Raw genomic sequence first — 21,086 nt, forward strand, 5'->3', positions numbered from 1 at the left:
ATTTCTTAAGAATTGTCAGCATGCATTGTTTGCATTTATTAATTAAGCAATGTCATACTTATCCCTGTCAAATACTATAAGATGCCAAATTTTGGCATAGGGGTTAAAAACTAAAAACCCAGCCCAAAACAGAATGACCTTTGCTTGTGTAATTTTTAATAAATAAGACATTGATATTGGTTTAATGAAAATAGCTACATCTTGAATTATTCAGTAAAATTACCATAACTTCCAATCTTGTGGCTTTAGGCAGTCTAGTCCACAGGCAGTAAGGAGGTTTGTTTTGGGAAAGGACTGTTATCATCTCTGTTTCAAAGCTAATCTATAAACTAAGTTCCTGCCAAAGTTAGTTTGACCTATGCCCAGGAATGAACAAGGACAGCTTGGAGGTTAAGAGCCAGATGGAGTCAGTTAGGTCAAATCTTTTTTCACTGTCTCAGTTATAATTTTGCAATGGCGGTTTCATAACTTTAAATCATAACTATCACAGTCTTCATAAATAATCTAGGTAAACAATTAAAATAAAATAATTAGGTAAATGTAATAGGATAAATACTTGGAAACAAATTGGCCATAATTTAGAATATAAAGTTATATTAAATTAAATAACAGATTTCATTATTTGGGTATTTTCCAATAAATAAATATTATAGAAAAACATTCTTGCTGAAAAAAAGGTGAACATGTTTTGTCTAATTCAAAGCTTGTCTAAAGGTTATATATAAAACAAGGTAAAAGGAACCAGAACACAAAAAGAGCTAGCACATTTGCATTCACAAATGTGTAATAACCAACACCGGATATCTCTGCTACGACTTCAATTTCCTTTAATTTCCCTATACTTTTCAGAAGACTAATTTTTATTTGAGACAGGGTCTCACTGTTTCCCAGGCTAGAATGCAGTGGCATGATCACAGCTCACTGCAGCCTCAACCTCCTGGGCTCAAGCAATCCTCCCACCCAGGTAGCTGAGACCAATGGCACAAGCCACTGTGTCTCTCTGGCCAATATTTAAAATTTTTTTTGTAAAGATGGGATCTTGCCATGTTGCCCAGGCTGGTCCTGAACTCCCGGGCTCATGATTCTCCCACTTTAGCCCCTCAAAGAGCTGGGATTACAGGCGTGAGCCAATGGACCCGGTTAACTAAATATTTTTCAAACAGTTTTCCTGAAGGTTCAAGGTTTCAAACATAAGTGCATACCACAGACCAAAGCAACTGGAATTAATTGTAACAATACTTGTTACCTTGGTGTAAGCTCCTTATCCCTGTTAGTTTAGTAAATGTATGAACTTGGGATACACTTGAGTGCTGTCATAGGCAGGATACTTCTGTTGCAATTTTGGTTTTAACCTCTCCAATGAGATCCAGAAGGTCCATTATGTGTAATATTTGTGCTCTCCCTGAGGCAAGATATAAATGGTGCTCACCACAAAGCTACCATGTGGAAGGAGCCATTTCTCTCTTGCTCAGATCCAAGACCTCGACCCAACCTCCAAATCCAAATGCTTTGCTATGAACCACTCATCACAGCTTACCTAATATTTTCATTTATTTACAAGGTACCAAATTTGATGGAGAGGACTATGTTCCATAGTGGTCCCAAATGTTCTGGGGAATCTGAAAACATTCCTCTCTGGCATGTTAAGAGGCCACCATATTTGGAGAGTTCTTGGCACTGTAGAACATTGCGATGGTTCATGATGGCGGGATTTGAAGAAGAGGTTGAGAAGGCTATGTTTAAATGACCTCTTCACTGATAATAGTGAATTATAGAAGGATTTTATAAGAAAAAAAAAAAAACACATCTAGAAACATATATTGAAACTTTGATACTTAACACAGGATGAGCCTAAGACTTTTTCTTTCTCCTGTGAAGGATCACATTCAAGAGCAATAAAGTCCCCGTGAGGATGAGGATAGTCTTTACATCCTCCCAGTGCCTAAAGGATGCTGAAGTTTAAAGTCATTGGTTGGGTCACAGATTTCAGAGGGGGAGTGTTTTAAAGAAGCCAAGGTTCCCAGAGACTGCCTTAAGAATGACAGTGAGCTAAGAGAGTTCAGAGCTGCCTCTGACTGGAGCGTCAATTTTCCCTCCTTGGCCAACATCTGCTCTCTCATATAGTCTCTGTCCCAGTCCTACAGCTCCACCACCCTTTTATTTGCTGTGTCCCTCTGTTTCCTTTCCTGTTAAACCAAGAGAAGTCCCTTTCCTTTCATGCCGGCAACAGAGTCACTCAGTCTGGCCTTAGAAGGAAATGATGGTGGATGTCTGGGACATGCAGGAAAGGAGCTCTGGGCAGAATTCAGTCTCCTGTGAGAGTTCTTTGAGGACCAGTACTGGAGACAATAATAAAGTGTTATTCTGCCCCCTGAGGGCATCTCTGTGCACAGAGTTTTTCCAGAGACCTCACAGGAAGCTTTGGTCATGATAGGTTTTTGATATTAGCATTTTCCAGGGTCCCCTGGATGAAACACCATAGAGCATTCCCATCTCATCTGACTTTCCAGCATTTGATAACCAGGGGTTATGTCACGGGGGAAATCAGGCAGGATGAAACCATGGGCAGCAGGTAGAAAAGGAGAGAAAATAAAATACACACAAGTTTGAGGAGTAGAGAAAGCAAGGGACTTGGGAATGGTGTGAAGTGCTTCCACACACTCAATACATATCAGCATCTTCGCTGTCAATATCAGAGGGCCTCTGGGATTTAACAACCAGGTGCCGAAACAAGACAAAGATAGCTCAAACCATCTTGGCTCAGCTGCTCCGTGGATGAGCATTTTCCAGGATCAGTGGATGGCCAGGCTATTGTTATTCTTACCTCCCACTGCAGCAAGCTAGTTAACCCTCTGTGTTAAAGGTATTCCATAGACATGGTAATCAGCCTGGGTATCTGTCATAGGAAGACAAGGATGGGAAGCCCTAACCTGTACACTGAGCTCCTTCCCCTGAACAAGCTGTCTCATAATTGCTGCTCTTTTTTCAGGGGTCATAAATTGGTACAGACAGTTGTGATGATCTATAAATAAAAAGATGTAGAAGTATTTTGTAAAAATTGCTTTGGTAATTAGATGACCAGCAGGTGACCTGCGTTGGTGAAAATGTAAACTAGTACAGCCACTATAAAAAACAGTATGGAGACTTCTCAAAAAACTAAAACTAGAACTGCCATATGATCCAGCAAGCCCACTACTGAGTATTTATCTAAAGGGAAATATATCAATGTGTCAAAGGAAGTCCTCCTGTATTAGTCCGTTTTCTTACTGCTATAAGAAATATCTTTGTGAGGCTGAGGCAGGCAGAACACTTGAGGTCAGGAGTTTAAGACCAGCCTGGCCAACATGATGAAATCCCATCTCTACTAAAAATACAAAAATTAGTCAGGTGTACTGGCATGTGCCTGTAATCGCAGCTGCTTGGGAGCCTGAGGCAGGAGAATTGCTTGAACCCAGGAGGTGGAGGTTGCAGTGAGCCGAGATCATGCCATTGCACTCCAGCCTGGGTGAAGAAGTGAGACTCCGTCCCAAAAAAAAAAAAAAAAAAAGAAAGAAAGAAAGAAAGAAATATCTGAGACTGAGTACTTTATAAAGGAAAGAGGTTTAACTGGCTCACAGTTCCACATGGCTGAGGAGGTCTCAGGAAACTCACAATCATGGTGGAAGGTGATAGGGAAGGAGAGACCTTCTTTGCATGGCGACAGGAGAGAGAAGTGCAGAATGAAGTAGGGAGAAGCCCCTTATAAAACCATCAGATCTTGTGAGAACTCACTCACTACGATGAGAACAGCATAGGGGGACCACCCCCATGATCCAATCACCTCCCATGAGGTCCCTCTCCCAACATGTGGGGATTATAATTTGGATTACAATTCAAGATGAGATTTGCGGTGGGGACACAGCCAAACCGTATCACCTGCACTCCCTTGTTTACTGCATCACTATTCACAATAGCAAAGCTATGGACCCAACCTAAGTGTCCATCACCAGATGAATGGATATAGGAAATGTGGTATATCTACATAATGGAATATTACTTGGCCTTAAAAAAAGCATTAAATCCTGTAATTTGCAGCAGCATGGATGGAACTAGAGGTCATTATGTTAAGTGAAATAAGCCAGGCACGGAAAGTCAAATACCACATGTTCCCAGTCATATGTGGAAACTAAAAAAGTTGATCTCACAGAGGTAGAGAGTAGAATGACAGATACCAGAGGCAAGGAAGGGTGTAGGGGGTGGGGGCAATGAAGAGATGGTTAATGGGTACAAAAATACAGTTATACGAAGGAATAAGTTCTAGTTCCATAGCAGAGTAGGGTGACTATAGTTAAAAACAATATATTATATATTTCAAAATAGCTAGAAGAGAGGATTTGAAATGTTCCCAGCACACAGAAATGATAAACACTCAAGGTGAGGGATACCCCAAATACCCTGACTTAATCATTACACATTCTATGCATGTAACAAAATTTCACATGTACCCCATAAATATGTACAAACATAATGTACCAAAAAATAATTAAAACATCATTTTCCTAGGTTCAAAGTCCAGCTTGAGGAGGATGCAATATAAAATTTGCCCACAGTGATGTAATCATCACATCCTTGGTGAGTCTTCAGGGATCCAAGCCACAAGAACCCAGGGAAATATAAGTGGACCTGACATCTACAATCAGCCAAAAGGCACTTTAAGGAGAGCCCCCACGTGTTTGAGTGTCCACATCAGCTCACACCATGGTCCCTGATGGTGCCTAGCTCACGCTCTCCATGCTTCTACCCAATGGAACCAGCCTTCCCAATCCCAGGGTCTCCAGACCTGGGCTGTCTGCAGCAAAAGCAGATATATTTTTCTCATGTTCCTGTTCAAGGTGGGAAACTGCTCACCTGCTGTATCTACCAAATTGGTGTAAGTAAAGGTGAAAATAAATTTTAATGGAAACCTTGCCAGCCTCTTCCCCTTGGCTAAAACATATCAGAGGCAAACTAAGGTACCAGAATACCCAAATTGCAACAGAATAAAATGTATGTCACTCTGCCTTCTCCAAACCCATGTTCCGTTTCTCAAGGTAGTTAAAAAAAATAAAGGGGATAAAGTCCTATAAGTGTCTTTTGCTAACACTAATGCACTGTATAAAGGTTTCACGAACCCTAATGCAGTGTATACATACACCATCCCTCCCTCCTCACTCATGCACCTGCAGGTGGTGCCTGGTTTTGGGGACCACTCCATTTCCCAGAGCTTCTGTTTCATTCCGCTTCTACCAAACTCCTGGCCCCTGGGCGCTGGGTCTTAATCTGTTACCCCAGATGTGGTCCTTAGGTTTTCCTAAGAATTTCCACTTACCCTCACTGTTGCTCTTTGCCATAGGATCCCAATACCCTAACAGGACAACCAGAAAGCAAAAGCTGACACTTACCCTCTGTCTACTCAAGACACATGTGGCCAGTTGAAAATGTTTACAGAAAAACACAAAATTAAAGTTATAGGCTATGAAAAGAGCAGTCAGCTTTAATTGCTAATTGTCACAGGTGAGTGGCGACTCTCGGTGGTTGGTGGTGCAGGAATAAAAAGAATTTACCAAGACAGTTGTAGGTTAAAAAAAAAAAAAAGCAGATTTATTAGAGAGAGTATGAAAATATGTTGCAAGGGTGCAACAGGCAGATCAGTGAGAGAAGAGCTGACTGCAAAGAGACAAAGGCTTCCTGGGGATTTTATAGGATGGCGCTTGTGCTGTGTGCTGAAGACGGCTTTGTGCAGTACCGATAATGCCAAGGTTGCAGTGAGATAACTTGCAATTTTCTATCAACCAAGGGTCTGGTGATAGCTGGGTGCAGGCAGACTGTGAGTTATTTGCACAGGAGGGCTACGTGTTCTGGAGCATGAAGAAAGGGAGACTTATAACTTACCTGCCTTCTCTTTCTACTTTCCCTCCTTCCCCCTAGCCTGACCTCCCTCCCTAATTAGGACTCCACACTAATTAAGATGTGGAAAGCGAAAGCGACCAGTGAATACACATTGACAAGGTAAAGAAGCCACGAAGCCTTGAACTCATAGTTTCTTTTTAAATTATGACAAAATTCACATAACATCAACTTCACCATTTAAACCACTTTAAGTGTACAACTCAGTGGCATTTAGTACATCCACTATGTTGTACAACTGTCACGTGTATCTCATTCCAGAACGTTTTCATCACCCCTAAATGGAGATCCCTGTGCCTGTCAGTGGTCACTCCTCATTCCTCTCTCCCAGCTCCTGAGAACCACTAATTTGCCTTCTCTCTCTATGGATCTGCCTATTCTGGACATTTCATATGAACGGAATCATGCACCACGTCTGGGTTGCTTTCACTTTAGGGAAATCATGAATAATGCAGCTATGAGCATTCACACCTGTTTTCAGTTCTTTTGGGTACATACCTAGGAGTGGAATGGCTGGGTCATATGGAAAGTCTAGGTTGAAATTATGAAGGAACTACCAGACTGTTTTCTAGAGTGGTTGAACCACTTCACATTCCCAACAGTGATTTATGAGGCTTCCAATTAAAATCATGGCTTTTTAAGATCCATCAAAAAGCTAAGGATGGACCTGGTGGTGGCTCATGTCCGTAATCCCAGCACTTTGGGAGGCCAAAGCAAGAGGATTGCTTGAGACCAGGAGTTTGAGACTAGCCTGGGCAACATAGAAAGACCCCATCTCAATAAATAAATAAATAAATAAATAAATAAATAAGCCAGGCATGGTGGCACATGCCTGTAGTCCCAGCTACTCAGAAGGCTGAGGCTGGAGAATCTCTCGAGCCCAGGGGTTCAAGGCTGCAGTGAACCATGATCATACCAGTGCACTGCAGCCTGGGCAACAGAGTAAAACCCTGTGCCCCCGCGCCCCCCCGGCCCCCCCCCCAAAAAAAGGCTGAAGATGCAGAAAAAACATACATGAACCAGAATCCAGGATGTGATGAACCTTCCTACAAAGAAGAAACCTTCAGTTGCTTTCACCCCTGGTAGCAGGAGTGGGGAGAAGAGGAAGAATCCAGCTGACATTGAAAGGAGTCTTTAATGTCACTTCTGGGTGACATTAAAAACTGGGTGTAGGCAGGCTGGCACAGCAGATCAGCCTCCGGCCAAACAGCCCCCCTGCAGCCAACCCTTCAATGCACTCCTGCAGTCTTCATGAAGCCCCCTGGGGAATTGTACACCACACAGTGCAAAAACAAACTCAGAGTGAGGCAGTGCAGGGAAGCTCAGACACACTCCTCCAAGGCACTCTGAATCTTCCCCATGGGCAGCCACACACCTGTCCCTGTCCCCCACCTAGGATGGGAATTTGGAATGACCAAATCCAGGGCAAGACAGAAAACAAAGAGGACTCTTCAAAAACCCAACAAGTGAGCAGCCAGGCTGCAACCAGAGCATGACTTAGAGTCTCACCAGTGCTCAGATCCTAAGCTCTGCTAAAGGGAAAGTGTGGATCCCCTCTCAAAGCATCTGAAGCCAAGGGGGTGAGCAGAATCTAATTAAAACCAAACAAATGACATTCACGCTGACGCAGCAGCTTACCAAGGGGCCACACAGATGAAGTGTGTGATGTTTTCTAGGCGAAAATATGACTGACTCGGTCTCCACTATTTTTTACAACCAATGTCTATTATGCATGCATATTTATGTTTGCGCATATGACATGTGAAATAGCAGGAGGTATGCAAATGTTAGATATTTCATCTATATCCTTTAAGACATGCATAGGAAATCCATAAAAGAATCTAGCAGGAAAGGCAAACAGCATATGTTAAGAGATGGGGAATTTCAGGGGCAAGATGAAAATACGAAAGAATAAACAAACAGAAATGCCAGCTATCAAACAAAACAGATATAACATCAGAAATAAGAAGTTCATGTCATGGGCAAAGAAAAGAATCAGAGAACTTGAACACAGGTCAAGAAAATTATCCAAATTAAAATGAATTAAAATGTAAAGAGTAAAAGGTAAAATGAAGCAACTATTACTATTCATCAAAAGATACATTTAAGAATGTGAATAGGCTTCAGGCAATAGAAGCAAAAATAGACAAGTGAGACTACGTCAAACTAAAAAGCTTCTGTGCAGCAAAGGAAATAACGAAGTGAAAAGGCAACCTATGGAATGGGAGAAAATATTTCCAAACAATATACTGATAACCATATATCCAAAATATATAATGAACTCCCAAACTCAATAACAAAACTACAAATAACCCAATTAAAAAATGGGCAAAGGACTTCACTAGACATTTCTCCGAAGAACACATACAAACGCCAAGAAGCACATGAAAATATGCTCAACATCACAAATCATCAGGAAAATGCAACTCAAACCCACACACGAGATATCACTCCACAACTGTCAGAACAGCTGCTCTTAGAAAAACAAACAACAAGAGACAAGTGTTAGTGAGGATGTGGAGAATTTCTTTGCACACTGTTGGTGGAAATGCAAAAAGGTGCTGTTGCTGTGAAAAACAGTATGGAAGTTCCTTGACAAATTAAAAAATGGAACTACCTTGTTATCTAGCAATCCCACTTCTGGAAATATACCCAACGGCCCTGAAATCTCAAAGACATATCACACTGCTCTGTTCACTGCAGTACTATTCACCATAGCCAAGATATGGAAGCAACCTAAATGCTCATCAACAGATAAATGGATTTAAAAACAACAACAACAACAAAAACATGGTCTCTACATACGATGGAATACTATGCAGCCTTAAAAGGAAGGAAATTCTACAATATGTAACAGCATGGATGAACCTTGAGAACCTTATGTTAAGTGAAATAAGCCAGGTAGAGAAAGACAAATTCTGTATTATTCCACTTATATGAGGTATCTAAAGTAGCTAAATTCATAAGACTGAAAAGCAGAGTGGTGGTTTCCAGGGGATAGGGGAAAGGAAAATGGGGAGTTATGAGTCAGCAGGCATAAAACTTCAGGTAAGCAAGATGGATTAGCTCCAGAGACCTGCAGTCAAACATTGTACCAGCAGTCGACAATACTGTATTGCACACTGAAAATTTTAAGAGGTTAGACCTCATAGTATTCTTATCACTATCAAATAAAAATTTTTAAAAACATATTGCATGGAACAATGACAATGGCAAATACTAAGGTCACCGTTCATTATTTCACATTTTTATGTCTATTCTAAGACTTTTGCTTGGAAACTTTGCCTAATAATATGTGCTTTCCTTAATAACTATGTGCTTGGAAACTTTCCTTAATAATACAAACATCCATGTTTTTTATTCCAAACTCTCAAACCAGCATATTGTCTCATCAGATAGCAAAATAAAGCTTGCTTTTATTAAAAAAAAAAAAACAAATAAATAAAAGACGATTTGAACAAGGCCAATAGAGTAATTAGAACCAAACAATGGCTATAGAAAGGTTTTAATTTACTTTTTGGGAAATGATTGGTTCTTTTAGATGCTTCTAATTTATCACCAAGTGAAGAGAGTGGGACTATTAAGAGGATACATGAGATAACTTAAAATAATTCAAAGTAACATTCAATTTTTAAAAAATTAGGAAACAAGGAATATAGATAAGCAACATAGACCAGGGAAACTTATTTGTAAGACAACTATTTTTTAAATATCCAGAATATGTAAAGAACAAATCAATGATAAAAAAGGAATGAAACAATATGATGGGTAAAACAATTGAATATGCACTTTATACAAGAAGATATACAAAAGGCTAATAAGCAAATAAATAGGTATTCAGCCTGATTAGTAATCAGAGAAGTGAAAATTACCACGAGATACCATTTTACAACCCCTACGGTGGCTAAAATAAAAACAAAATGAAACAACAAAAAATGGAAAATACCAAATGCTAGTGAAGATGCAGAACAAGTGGAACTGTTTTTTTTCTTGAGACGGGGTCACGCTCTGTCACCCAGGCTGGAGCGCAGTCGCACGAACAAAGTTCACTGCAGCACTGACCTCCTGGGTTGAAGCAATCCTCCCAAATAGTTAGGACTAGAGACAAATTAGCCACCACTCTGGCTAATTTTTTCATTTTTGTAGAAATGAGGTCTTACCGTGTTGCCGAGGCTGGTCTCAAACTCCTGGGCTCAAGCAAGCCTTCCACCTCAGCCTCTCAAAGTGCTGGAATTGCAGGCATGAGCCACTGTACCTGGCCCCTAGAACTCTTATATATTACTTGTTGAAGTATAAACTCATGCAAACGTTTTAGAGAAAAGTTTGGCCATTTCCTATACAATTGAATAGACATGTATCTTACTGTCAAGCAATTACACTACTCAATGTTTAAACAAGAGAAATAAAACTATCCACCCAAAGCCTTAGTCACAATAACCAAAAACTGGAGACAATCCAAATAGCTATCAACAGGAGAATGCATAAACAAACTCTGGAACATCAATCTAACATAAGACTACTTAGCCATGAAAATAAACGAACCACTGATACATGCAACAACAAATAAGAATCTCACACACATTATGTTGAGTGAAAGAGGTGAGACCCCAAAGAATCCATATAGCCTGAATCCATTCATATGTAGTCCAAGAAAAGGCAAAAATTATCTATGGTGATAGAACTCTGAAAAGTGTTTGTCTCTGGCTGGGGTATTGATTACAGAGGAGCAACAGGAACGTTCTGAGATGATAATGGGCATGCGCTACATATTTTGTTTGGGACAGTGATTATATGTGTGTATAAAATTATCAAAACTTATCAAACAGAACATTTAAGATCTGTGCATTTTACTGTAGGAAAATTATATCTCATAAAAATATACTAAAAATAAGAAAAAGAAGAGAATTGGCTTTGTTATCTATAAAATGAAGTCATGGGCTACAGCCAAGATTCTCCTCTAGCTTTTACATTCTGGGATGCATCTAGGACTTCATGGTGACAGAGCTTGTTTCCTTAAAAAGATAATAAATATGAAACACTTTAGAAATATGCAGAAAGAAGTTAACATAGAGGACCTGAGATTGCTCTCCTTAGAAAGGCCTGCTTGTAATGTGTGCTCTCGGCTGGCAATTGGGAATTAGATTTGGGGAGGGTTCTCACCTTCCCAGAATTAATAAGAACGATGCACTCTGCCTGAAATGCTTGTACAAACAACATAGTTTATGCTGAACACCTGCTTTCTGTCTGGGATTCTGCAAATTTGGTAGTACTAGGCAAAGGGCACTAATATGAATAGCTCCCAATAAAAAACCTGGGTGCTGAGTCTCTAACCACCTTCCCTTGTAGGCAACAATTCACATGTGTTGACAGCTCACTGCTGGAGGAGTTAAGTATGTCCCGTGTGACTCCTTTCAGAGACATAGCTGGAAGCTTATGCCTGGATTCTGCCAGACTTTACCCCATGCGCTGTTTCCCTTTGTTCAATGTGTTCTGTATTTTTTTGTTGAAATACATCTTAGCCATGAGCCCCACTATGCACTGAGCCTGTTAGTCCTCCTGGTGAATCTCTGAACCTGGGGACCTCCAGCACAAGAAACATCAGACCATTCTGGCTTCAGGGTTCTCACTGTCTCCTCCCACATGTTTTCTATTATTGAATCCAAGCTACATTCAGTCCAGTGAGCCAAAATGCATTTATATAAAGGTTGATTCATAGCTGGGAGTCACATTAACCAGAGGATATGAACACAAGGACAATTGCTGTCATCTCGCCTCCTGGAACAGTTCTAGACCTCAGCCTACTGTTTTAAAGTTTCGACGGCTTTCCAATGAGGACCCCAGCTGTTCTTATACCTTAGCCAGAGGCTTTGAAAGACATCTTCCATAGCCCACTGGTGAAACTGCAAGTGCCATGCAGAGAAAATTACAGGGAAGAGAGAATTCAGCCAAGGAAGACAGAAAGAGCAAAATAAAGTTGGAAGCAAGAGAAATGTTCCACCAAGTAGGAAACATCAACCTTCAAATGGGGAAGGCTTTGAGAACCACAGACAGTTAGACCCAGAAGGTTCTATGAGACCTCATGGGTGGTGAACACCCTCATTTTACAGATTGTCTTAGTCTATTTGAGCTGCTATCATGGAATACAACAGATTAGGTGGCTTATAAGCAACAGAAATTAATTGTCACAGCTCTGCAGGCTGGAAGTCCAAGACCAAGATATTACAGAATCTGTGTTGGTGAGGACCTGCTTCCTGTTTCATAGACAGGAAGTGCCTTCTCCCCATGTTCTCATATGGTATAAGGAGTGAGGGAGCTCTCTGGGGTCTCTTTTATGTGGGTACTAATCCCATTTTTGAGGACAACCCCCTCATGATTAATCACGTTCCAAAGGCCCCTCATCCAAATACCATCATCTCAAGGGTTAGAATTTAAATATATGAATTTGGGGGTGGGGGGAATAAACAGTCAGTCCATTGCACAAGTGAAGGGACTGAAGTCCAGGGAGGTTAAATGCTTGACTCTAATGACAGCCATAAAATTGGTATGAGGAGGGACTAACCCTACCCCTGTGCTTAGTGCTACTGGTTGATGAATTATCTAGTACTTTGAAACCATTACATTTTAATTCTTGATCAAGTCAGAATTTGGCTAGTATAAAATAATGTCCAGGACACCTACTTTTCTCACTGAAGAACTGAGAGGTTTTTGTTTGTTTGTTTGTTTTGTTTGTTTTTTTTTTTTTTTTTGAGACAGAGTCTGGGTCTGTCACCCAGGCTGGAGTGCAGTGGCGCCATCTCAGCTCACTGCAACCTCCACCTCCCGGTCATTCTCCTGCCTCAGCCTCCCGAGTAGCTGGGACTACAGGTGCCCGTCACCACGCCCGGCTAATTTTTTGTATTTTTTAGTAGAGACGGTGCTTCACCGTGTTAGCCAGGATGGTCTCGATCTCCTGACCTCGTGATCCACCCGCCTCGGCCTCCCAAAGTGCTGGGATTACAGGCGTGAGCCACCGTGCCCAGTGAAGAACTGAGAGCTTTAAGTGAAAAGATCAGATTATAAAGTCAGCTTGTCCCCCTTTCAAATATTGGCTTTATTACTCCAAGCTTCCATGTCCCATTATCTCCATTTTTAAAACAGATGAAGTGCACCGAACTTCCAAGGCAGATGGGAGGTATCCAGTGAATGATATTCCACTCTTTTCCTTTCTCCTTCTCTTTCAACTAACTCTCGCCGATGCCTCTCCTTGGGTCACAGTGATGTTTCATGTCTCAGAATATTTCCATGATGACGAAAGTGAAAAAAAAATGAATGTCTATATAGTCTATGTCTTCTGCTGGTTTCCATAAGCTTAAAAAAATACATCTAATTCACTCTTGGCTTTAGTTCATGACTAAGTCCTCAAAAGCAAATGCAACAAAAACAAAATTAGGCAAACAGGACTTAAACTAAAAAGCATCTGCACAGCAAAAGAAACAATCAACAGAGTAAATAGACAACCTACAGAATGGAAAAAAATTTGCAAACTATGCATCTGACAAAGGGCTAATATCTAGAATCTACGAGGTACTCAAACAACTCAATAAGAAAAAAAAAAAACAACAACCCCATTAAAAAGGGGGCAAATGACACAAGCATTTTCCAAAAGAAGACATATAAGCACCCAAGAAACATATGGAAAAAAATGTGCAAGACCACTAATCATCAGAGAAATGCAAATTAAAACCACAATGAGGTACCATCTTACACCATCAGAATGGCTATATTAAAAAGTCTAAAAATAACAGATGTTGTTAAGAATGCAGAGAAAATGGAACACTTGTACACTGTTGGTGGGAATGTAAATTAATATAACCTCTATGGAAGACAATATGGAGATTTCTCAAAGAATTGAATAGAACTACCATTTGACCCAGCAATCCCACTACTGGGTATGTACCCAAAGGGAAAGACATCATTGTATTAAAAAGATACCTGCACTTGTACATTTATCTCAGCACTAGTCACAATACCAAAGATATGGAATCAACCTAAGTGTCCATCAACAGAGGATTGGATTAAAAAAAAAAGTGGTATATATATTCCATGGAATACTTCTCAGTCATATAAAAGAATGAATTCATGTCGTTTGCAACAAAATGGAGGGAACTAAAGGTCATTATCATTACTGAAATAACTCAGAAAGTCAAATACTACATATTGTCACTTATAAGTGGTTGCTAAACAATGGATAGACATGGATATACAAACTGGAATAATAGACACTGGAGACCATAAAAGGTGGGCGGTGAGATAGGAGCGAGGGTGAGATAGGAGCGAGGGTACAAAGTTCACTATTTGGATGATGGATACACTAAAAGTCCAGACTATTGCTACACAATATATCTCTGTAACAAAATTATACTTACACCCCCTAAATATATAAAAATAAATCCATGCCTAAAAAGCAATAGGAAAAAAATACAGATAATGAATGCTATCTCTTAGACATAAATTCCTATAGGGCCATCCAATATTAATTGAATATTTAGGGCAGTAGTCTCTGTTCTGAGATGGAAAGCATTGCAAAAATCTAAATAGAACAAAAAACTTAATGATGATAGTTGCCTTTAGTTTAAACACAATTTTGAAAAAGGCGGAAAACTTTTTTGTTGTTGTTGTTGCAGCTGAGGGCATCCTTTCTCACAAATAGCTCTGTTTTTGTGCTCAATCCCACTGGGGAGGGGTTCTAATTGAAGACTGTCTTTTATAAAGCAGAGATGCCCTTGACACAGATTTGCATATGTTAAGTTTGCTTAGGTTTCAAGCCTATTGTTACTTGCAGACAGACAGTTATGACAACAGTAAACCAACAAGATCCAAATTCAAACAACATGATTACACAATTCTACTTAAGTAGCCAATGACAATTCCTTGTTTATTAAAATGGTTCTTGCCTTGGTCTGTTTGGCTGTTATGCCAAAGTACGATAGACTAAGTGGCTTATAAACAACAGAAACATATTGCTCACAGCCCTGGAACAATAAATTTGTTCTTGGAAGTGCAAGAACAAGGCACCAAGAGATCCAGTATTTAGTGAGGACTTGCTTCCTGGTTCGTAGATGGTGCCTTCCTGATGTGTCCTCACATGGTGGATGAAGCAAGGGGACTCTCTGGGGTCTCTTTTATAATCACTATGGGAAACCAGTCCCATTCATGAGTTTCCACCTTCATAACCTCTTCACCTCCCAAAAGCCCCACCTCCAAATACCATCATCTTAGGGGTTGGGGTTTCAACATATGAATTTTGGGGAGTCAGATACAGTCAGTCTATAACAGTGCTTATGCAAATGCAAACAAATTTATGCCCAATATAGCCAGAGAGTATGCTGCGTATATTAGGTGAATGTCCACAGATAAACATTTACTGCCTAGGGGGGCATGTGGTGTGATATCACTTTATAAACAACCATGTCATTTTTAAATAAACAAAGAAGGTATTAATTATCTTTGTTTTAGTTAGACTAGTTAATGCAAAATTTCTCTGACATAAGATTCCTGAATTCATATTCCTAAAGATGGTTCGTGTGCACCTAGGAAGCTAAACAGTGATCTTTTGGTGCCATCTTGAGCTCTCTGGGAACAACGTTGGCCTCCTGTGTTTTGAGGTAATGCTACCAGACTTCCTCCTTCCAGTAATATCAGCAGTGGAATGAATAGCCATTCTAGCTTAGAATTTGAAAATCATGTGTTACAGCATCTACAAGTTTTAACTAGCTAAACAAATGCTCCACAAGAGTGCTGATTAAAGTGTTGTACCGAATCGGAGAGGTTATTGAGCCTGTGCTATACAGCTCTGCACTATTCCATAATTTACATCAATGATTTGTATGAATCGACTATCAGAATATTTACCCAACATGGGGAAGATGGCATGTGCATCAGAAGAGAACACAGATTCAGAAAAGACCTTGAGAAGTGGAACAAAAGATGGAAACTAACAAAATTAAATGCAATGGGGAAAACGCATAATCTCCTTATTTAAGAAACGTAATCAATGGCACAAAGATGCCAATATTTAGATGTGACCTGCTTGCAGCTCCTGTGAAGAAGACTTTAAACAACTACAAAGCGAGTTTAGTCAGCTGGGGAAGGGAATGACTGAGAAGCCTGAAGTTAATACTAGTTTGGTGTACACTACGAAGAAGAAGATGCTTTTGGGACAAGGAAGATGAGTTCCACTCAGCTGTTTACACAAAGTCAGACCAGAGTTGGAATATTTTTCAGTGCAGATCCCTGTGATTTAAGAAGGATGGAGACTCAGTGGTATATCAAAGGAGAGCGATCAGGATGCTTAAGGGTATAAAAACCATCTGACGGCCGGGCACAGTGGCTCATGCCTGTAATCCCAACACTTTGGGAGGCCAAGGTGGGCTGATCACGAGGTCAGGAGATCGAGACCATCCTGGCTAACATAGTGAAACCCCGTCTCTGTTAAAAATACAAAAAAGTAGCCGGGTGTGGTGGCGGGCGCCTGTCGTCCCAACTACTCAGGAGGCTGAGGCAGGAGAATGGCGTGAACCCGGGAGGTGAAGCTTGCAGTAAGCCGAGATCGCGCCACTGCATTCCAGCCTGGGTGACACAGCGAGACTCTGTCTCAAATAAATAGAAAAATCTGACATCCAGGATTTCTTAGGAATTGGTAACATTTCACACAGAGCGGAAAATGGCATTTGAGCTGCACTAAAGTGTGTTCGAATGGTGGTCTGTAAAAGAGAGAAAGGATTTAGCCATTGTCTCAGAAGCCACAGCTGGGACAGTGTCCAGAACAGAACCAGGAACTTACGAGTGCTGCCAGACCACGAAATGATCAGCCTCTCAAAGTCCCTTCCTCCCATGCGGGAATTGGGTGGAGGGTGAAAAGTCGTATCTGTCGGGGATATTGCAGAAGGGATTTGTTTATGGAAAATTAGGAAATTTAAACAAAGTGGTTCCCACCGTCTTTCTCAACCAGAAGATTCTGACAACCCATAGACAAACTCGTCATCTGAGATACACAGAAGTGGAAACAAAAAAATAAAAGCACACCAATGGAGACAGAAACCCAACAAAACAAGCATTCTTTCCCTCTCTGCAACACACATGCACAATGCTCTTCCTCGCTCCACCTTTTAGACAGTGAATGACATCTCCTGATGCAATAAACTTGATAGGAAGATGATAATTAACAAATAATTTGGCAACAAAATTTAATTATAGGTCATTTAGATGTTTTGAAACAGTCACAAAAGCGATTTGCATGTCACTAATTAGCCCCATTTATAACCTCTCCTAAAATGTTCCCTTGCTAAGCCTCACAGAAAATCATTATAATCAATGGAAATTACCAAGCAACAACAGATTTAAGAAACAAGAACAAGACAACACATGTTGGGAGAATATGCAACACAAGCAGGTAGCTGCTGTGAACATCCCAACTAGTATGTTTCAAGGTTAAAAGCTCCCAGCCTGGCCAGGGGAATAGACACTTACCTTAAAGGCATCTCCAGCTTGAGATCTTGTTGTTGGGGAAGTGAGCTGTGATGGAGGAGACTGCAACTTCATTCGTTCATCCTCTGTTCATGGTTTCTGCACCAGTGGGAGTTTAATAAGCATATTCCCATGAGAAACCTCTGCTTTGAAGCAGGCCAATCCTACTCAATCACTGCAACCTCACTACAGCTGGGTCCCGTCAGCTGCTGGAGGCTTGGCCAACAGCACTGTGCTTGGGCAGATAATGTGAGGCGGAGACACTCTGCCTAGTTGCTGCATTCTTTTGGGAGTTTCAGGTGATCCTGGTAAACTGGATTCTTCAAAAGGGGCAACTTCTCCCCCTCGGTATGATTTGTGTCAAAGATAAATGCAGACATAATCTGATACCCAAGCGGTTTATGCTAGCAGCAGTGATATGAAACTTATAGCAGGAACAGGCCAGTGACATGGGCCATAGAGAACGAGATGGTCAGATAAGAGACCGAACGGGAGTTCAAGGGATTTTTTCCCCGTCTCTTATACCTGTATTCAGTCTGGGTCAGTGACCAGGCATTTCTTTCCTAAAGGAAGTTTAAGCTATTCTTATAAGAGTGAGCTTTATTTTAAAGTATTTAAAAGCTGCACCTGTGCTGAGGTGGTTTTATGTTTTAGAAAGCCACTTGGGGCCAGGTTTGCTAACTGCAGAGCCAGGTTGCATCATACTGCTAAGTGACAAGTGGTGTCAGCCTGAGAGACCCTCAAGTGAGCTTTTTCGCAATCATTCATCTTATAACCACAACATATCTCTTATTATATGCTATTCCAGCCTAAGTAAGCATTTTCTCAGTGGACTCCTTGAATATTTTCTCCCTTTCATCTCAGCAACCATGACAAAACAGAAAAAGAGGTTGCTAAGTTGAAATACCACTGACATTGTCACATTTCACCCGAACCCTTTGATCTTGGAAAACAGCAAAGGTTAAGAAATCCCTTGACAAAGATTCTTTGCTTGACCAAATATAACCCAGTCTCCTGAATCTTGTTCTAAGATTATCTGTGTACTTCTTTGTAAAATCCAGTTTTTGCAAGAAGCCCTCACCCTCAATATCTGATCACACATGATATCAGATCATTCTCTATAGGGTTCCTCAACCACCACCTGCCCTCAGGCAATGTCTATATGCCTAGCATTACATAGATGTTAAAAGTTAAGCACATAGATTAGTGATGCATACATAGGCATCATTTTACAAGGTCAGCAATCCTACAGGAAAAGCAAAATTGCAGTCTACATATCTATGTGACTAAGGATTTTAAAAAAAGCCAACTTTTCAGATTTCCTTGAAGGGCATACGATGAAGAATGGAGGAAAAAAGAAACACAAAAACAGGAAAAGTATTTGACTTATCTCAGGAATCCGACTGCATCAAGTATAAAGGTTCCTTAGAACATATGAATGCAAAGTTAAAATTTTCCTTAGCAATTAAAAATTCTGTGCACTAATACCCTGCTTTCTAATGTGACTCAATTCAACAACGTGGGGAATGTTTACTACATTTCCAGCTTGATGTCAAGCAATGGGGAATACAAGTTCCAGTTCTGCAAAAATTCATCAACTCCCTTCTTAGTTCAAGAGAGAGGCTGAGAAATGAGAGGAATAAGACACAAAACAGTCCCAAACTTCCATGATCTGAGAGTGGGAAAAGGCTAGATTATTACCCATCAGGCACACTCTCTAAGGCCTTTTTAGGGGCTCACAAAATGTTTTAATTTGTGTTATAATCAGAAGAAAAGAAAATGAACATTGGGGATTGAAGATCATATTGGTATTTGCACCAATATAGTTGTAAAATACAAATGTTGATATGTTTTATGTTTTTACATATTTTTATATTAAAACATATTTAATATGTTTTGTCTTCATGGCCCATGAAAGTCTTACTGGGCCCTGGGGAAGCGACCTTAGTCTGGTGAAGCAGTGGCTTTGCTCTACAAACACCTGGGGCAGAAATTTGATTTGAAAAATATTGTTCTCTCTTCTCTCTTTCAACCAGATTCCTTAGGAAAACCAAACTAGAGTCAAAACAAACCCCCGAAGCAGTAAGAGGTTGGATGAGATGGGCATACTATTGGGACTAGAACTGGCTCTCATACGCCCGAGCAATTTTAACAAAAAAGCAAGAAGTTTCCATCGAGAGGCCGCTGGCGAGTGCATGGCCATAGGGAGCTGACATGCTCAGGAGGGAAGGTGTGGATCATGTGGAGGCCTCTAAAAGCTAAAGCCCTGTTACCTTCTCTTCAGTGCCCAGAGAATGTGGTATGTGATGCAAATGCTTAAAACCTCTTATATCATAGCTGTCTGACCTCTGGGGACCTTCAACTTTCTTCTAGGCCCATCTGTGCACTTGCTTGTAAAATCCAGTTTTAGCAAGAAGCCTGTTAAGTCAATTTAGCAAGAACAGCCTACCGCCCCCGCACCCGCCGCATCTGTTCAACCTCAGTATCTGATCAGGCTCCTCAGCCTCCACCACCCTCAGGGGATGTGTGGTCACCTGGTCAGCCTTCTGCTAGAATCCTGTTAGGTCGGTTGAGCAAGAATCCCGCTGGTCCTTGGTGTTTCCTCTTAGTAGTTTTCCATCCACTGATGGGCACCCTACTCCGTGGCTATGAATCCCCACTTTCCCATGCTGTATTCAGATCTGAGCCCAATCTTTCTCCCCTGCTGCAAGTCCCCATTGCTGTGGTCCCTGCACCTGTTGCCATGGTCCTGAATAAAGTCTTCCTTACTGTGCTTTATCAAGTGCTACTGAATACTCCTTAACATCCTCCCACACCTCGTGTTCTGGAAAATGGCTTATCGCAAAGAACCCCCCTTCCCCATATGACTGAGAAAAGACTCACAGATGTCTCTTGTCTAATAGGACAGAGAGAGACCCTCTAAATCCTCATTCTTTGTCTTACAAACAGTGACAAGTTAGCTGAGCCACTTGTCCTTTCTAGTCAAATGTAGAATCAGTTTCTCTCTTTCCCCCAGAACCCTGAACACGGGCCCATCCTCAGTCTGAGTGAGCAGGCACTTCCTCCTGGGAAGAGTCTGGCCTCACGGCAAATGTTTTCTCATCTACTGTCTAATCAGGCCACCCTTAAACTCAAGGTCAGTGCCTGTTATGTTTTCTAGCCTTGTTTACTCCTCTCCATAAAAGAAAAACCATTTTTGCCCCTAGCCTTTGAGAGGCTTGCAGACCTAGAGTGTTTTCCCTCTTGCATTAAGCCTTTTGAATAAAAGTCCCTCCTTACTCAGTCTGCATTTGTTTTTTTATTTGACACCAATCAGGGGAGACTTTTGGACCAATGGAGTTGCAGCCCTGTTGAAGTTTGATTTTTATATAAAATAAAATTTCCTGAGAGACACCCTAAAGACTAGAGAATCACAGCCCTTGATGTAGCATCCTGCTATTGTGCATCTATTGGAAGCCACATGTCACTTACTCACCATCATGTTGATAAAAAGGGGGTGCAGGTGCATGTCTGCCCCATCTCTTAAGATGTCAGTTGCATCACTGTTAGGTTGCAAGGCAGATAACCCCGCTGATGACTCAGTGACTATGGCAAACGTCTCTGACCAGCTTGGAGGACCAACACATTCCAATATGTTTGCTATGCACATGAGCTCC

At 40.9% G+C, this 21,086-nt stretch overlaps 1 protein-coding gene across 2 annotated transcripts in view; it reads right to left on the reverse strand.

Annotated features, from left to right (window-relative positions):
- STS (steroid sulfatase) overlaps positions 1-21,086 on the reverse strand; it is a 201,027-nt gene that overhangs the window by 113,412 nt on the left and 66,529 nt on the right. The window contains exon 1 of one of the 2 annotated variants that reach the window (XM_037986311.2): positions 17,434-17,618. The exons of the other annotated variant lie outside the window; for it this stretch is intronic. Coding sequence (XP_037842239.1) covers positions 17,434-17,444 — 11 coding nt within the window. The 5' untranslated portion in view covers positions 17,445-17,618. Of the gene's footprint in view, positions 1-17,433; positions 17,619-21,086 lie in introns of those variants that run through there. 2 annotated transcript variants of the gene reach the window in all.

Source organism: Chlorocebus sabaeus, chromosome X (assembly GCF_047675955.1).
Source record: "Chlorocebus sabaeus isolate Y175 chromosome X, mChlSab1.0.hap1, whole genome shotgun sequence".
In the NCBI taxonomy this organism is placed as follows: domain Eukaryota; kingdom Metazoa; phylum Chordata; class Mammalia; order Primates; family Cercopithecidae; genus Chlorocebus; species Chlorocebus sabaeus.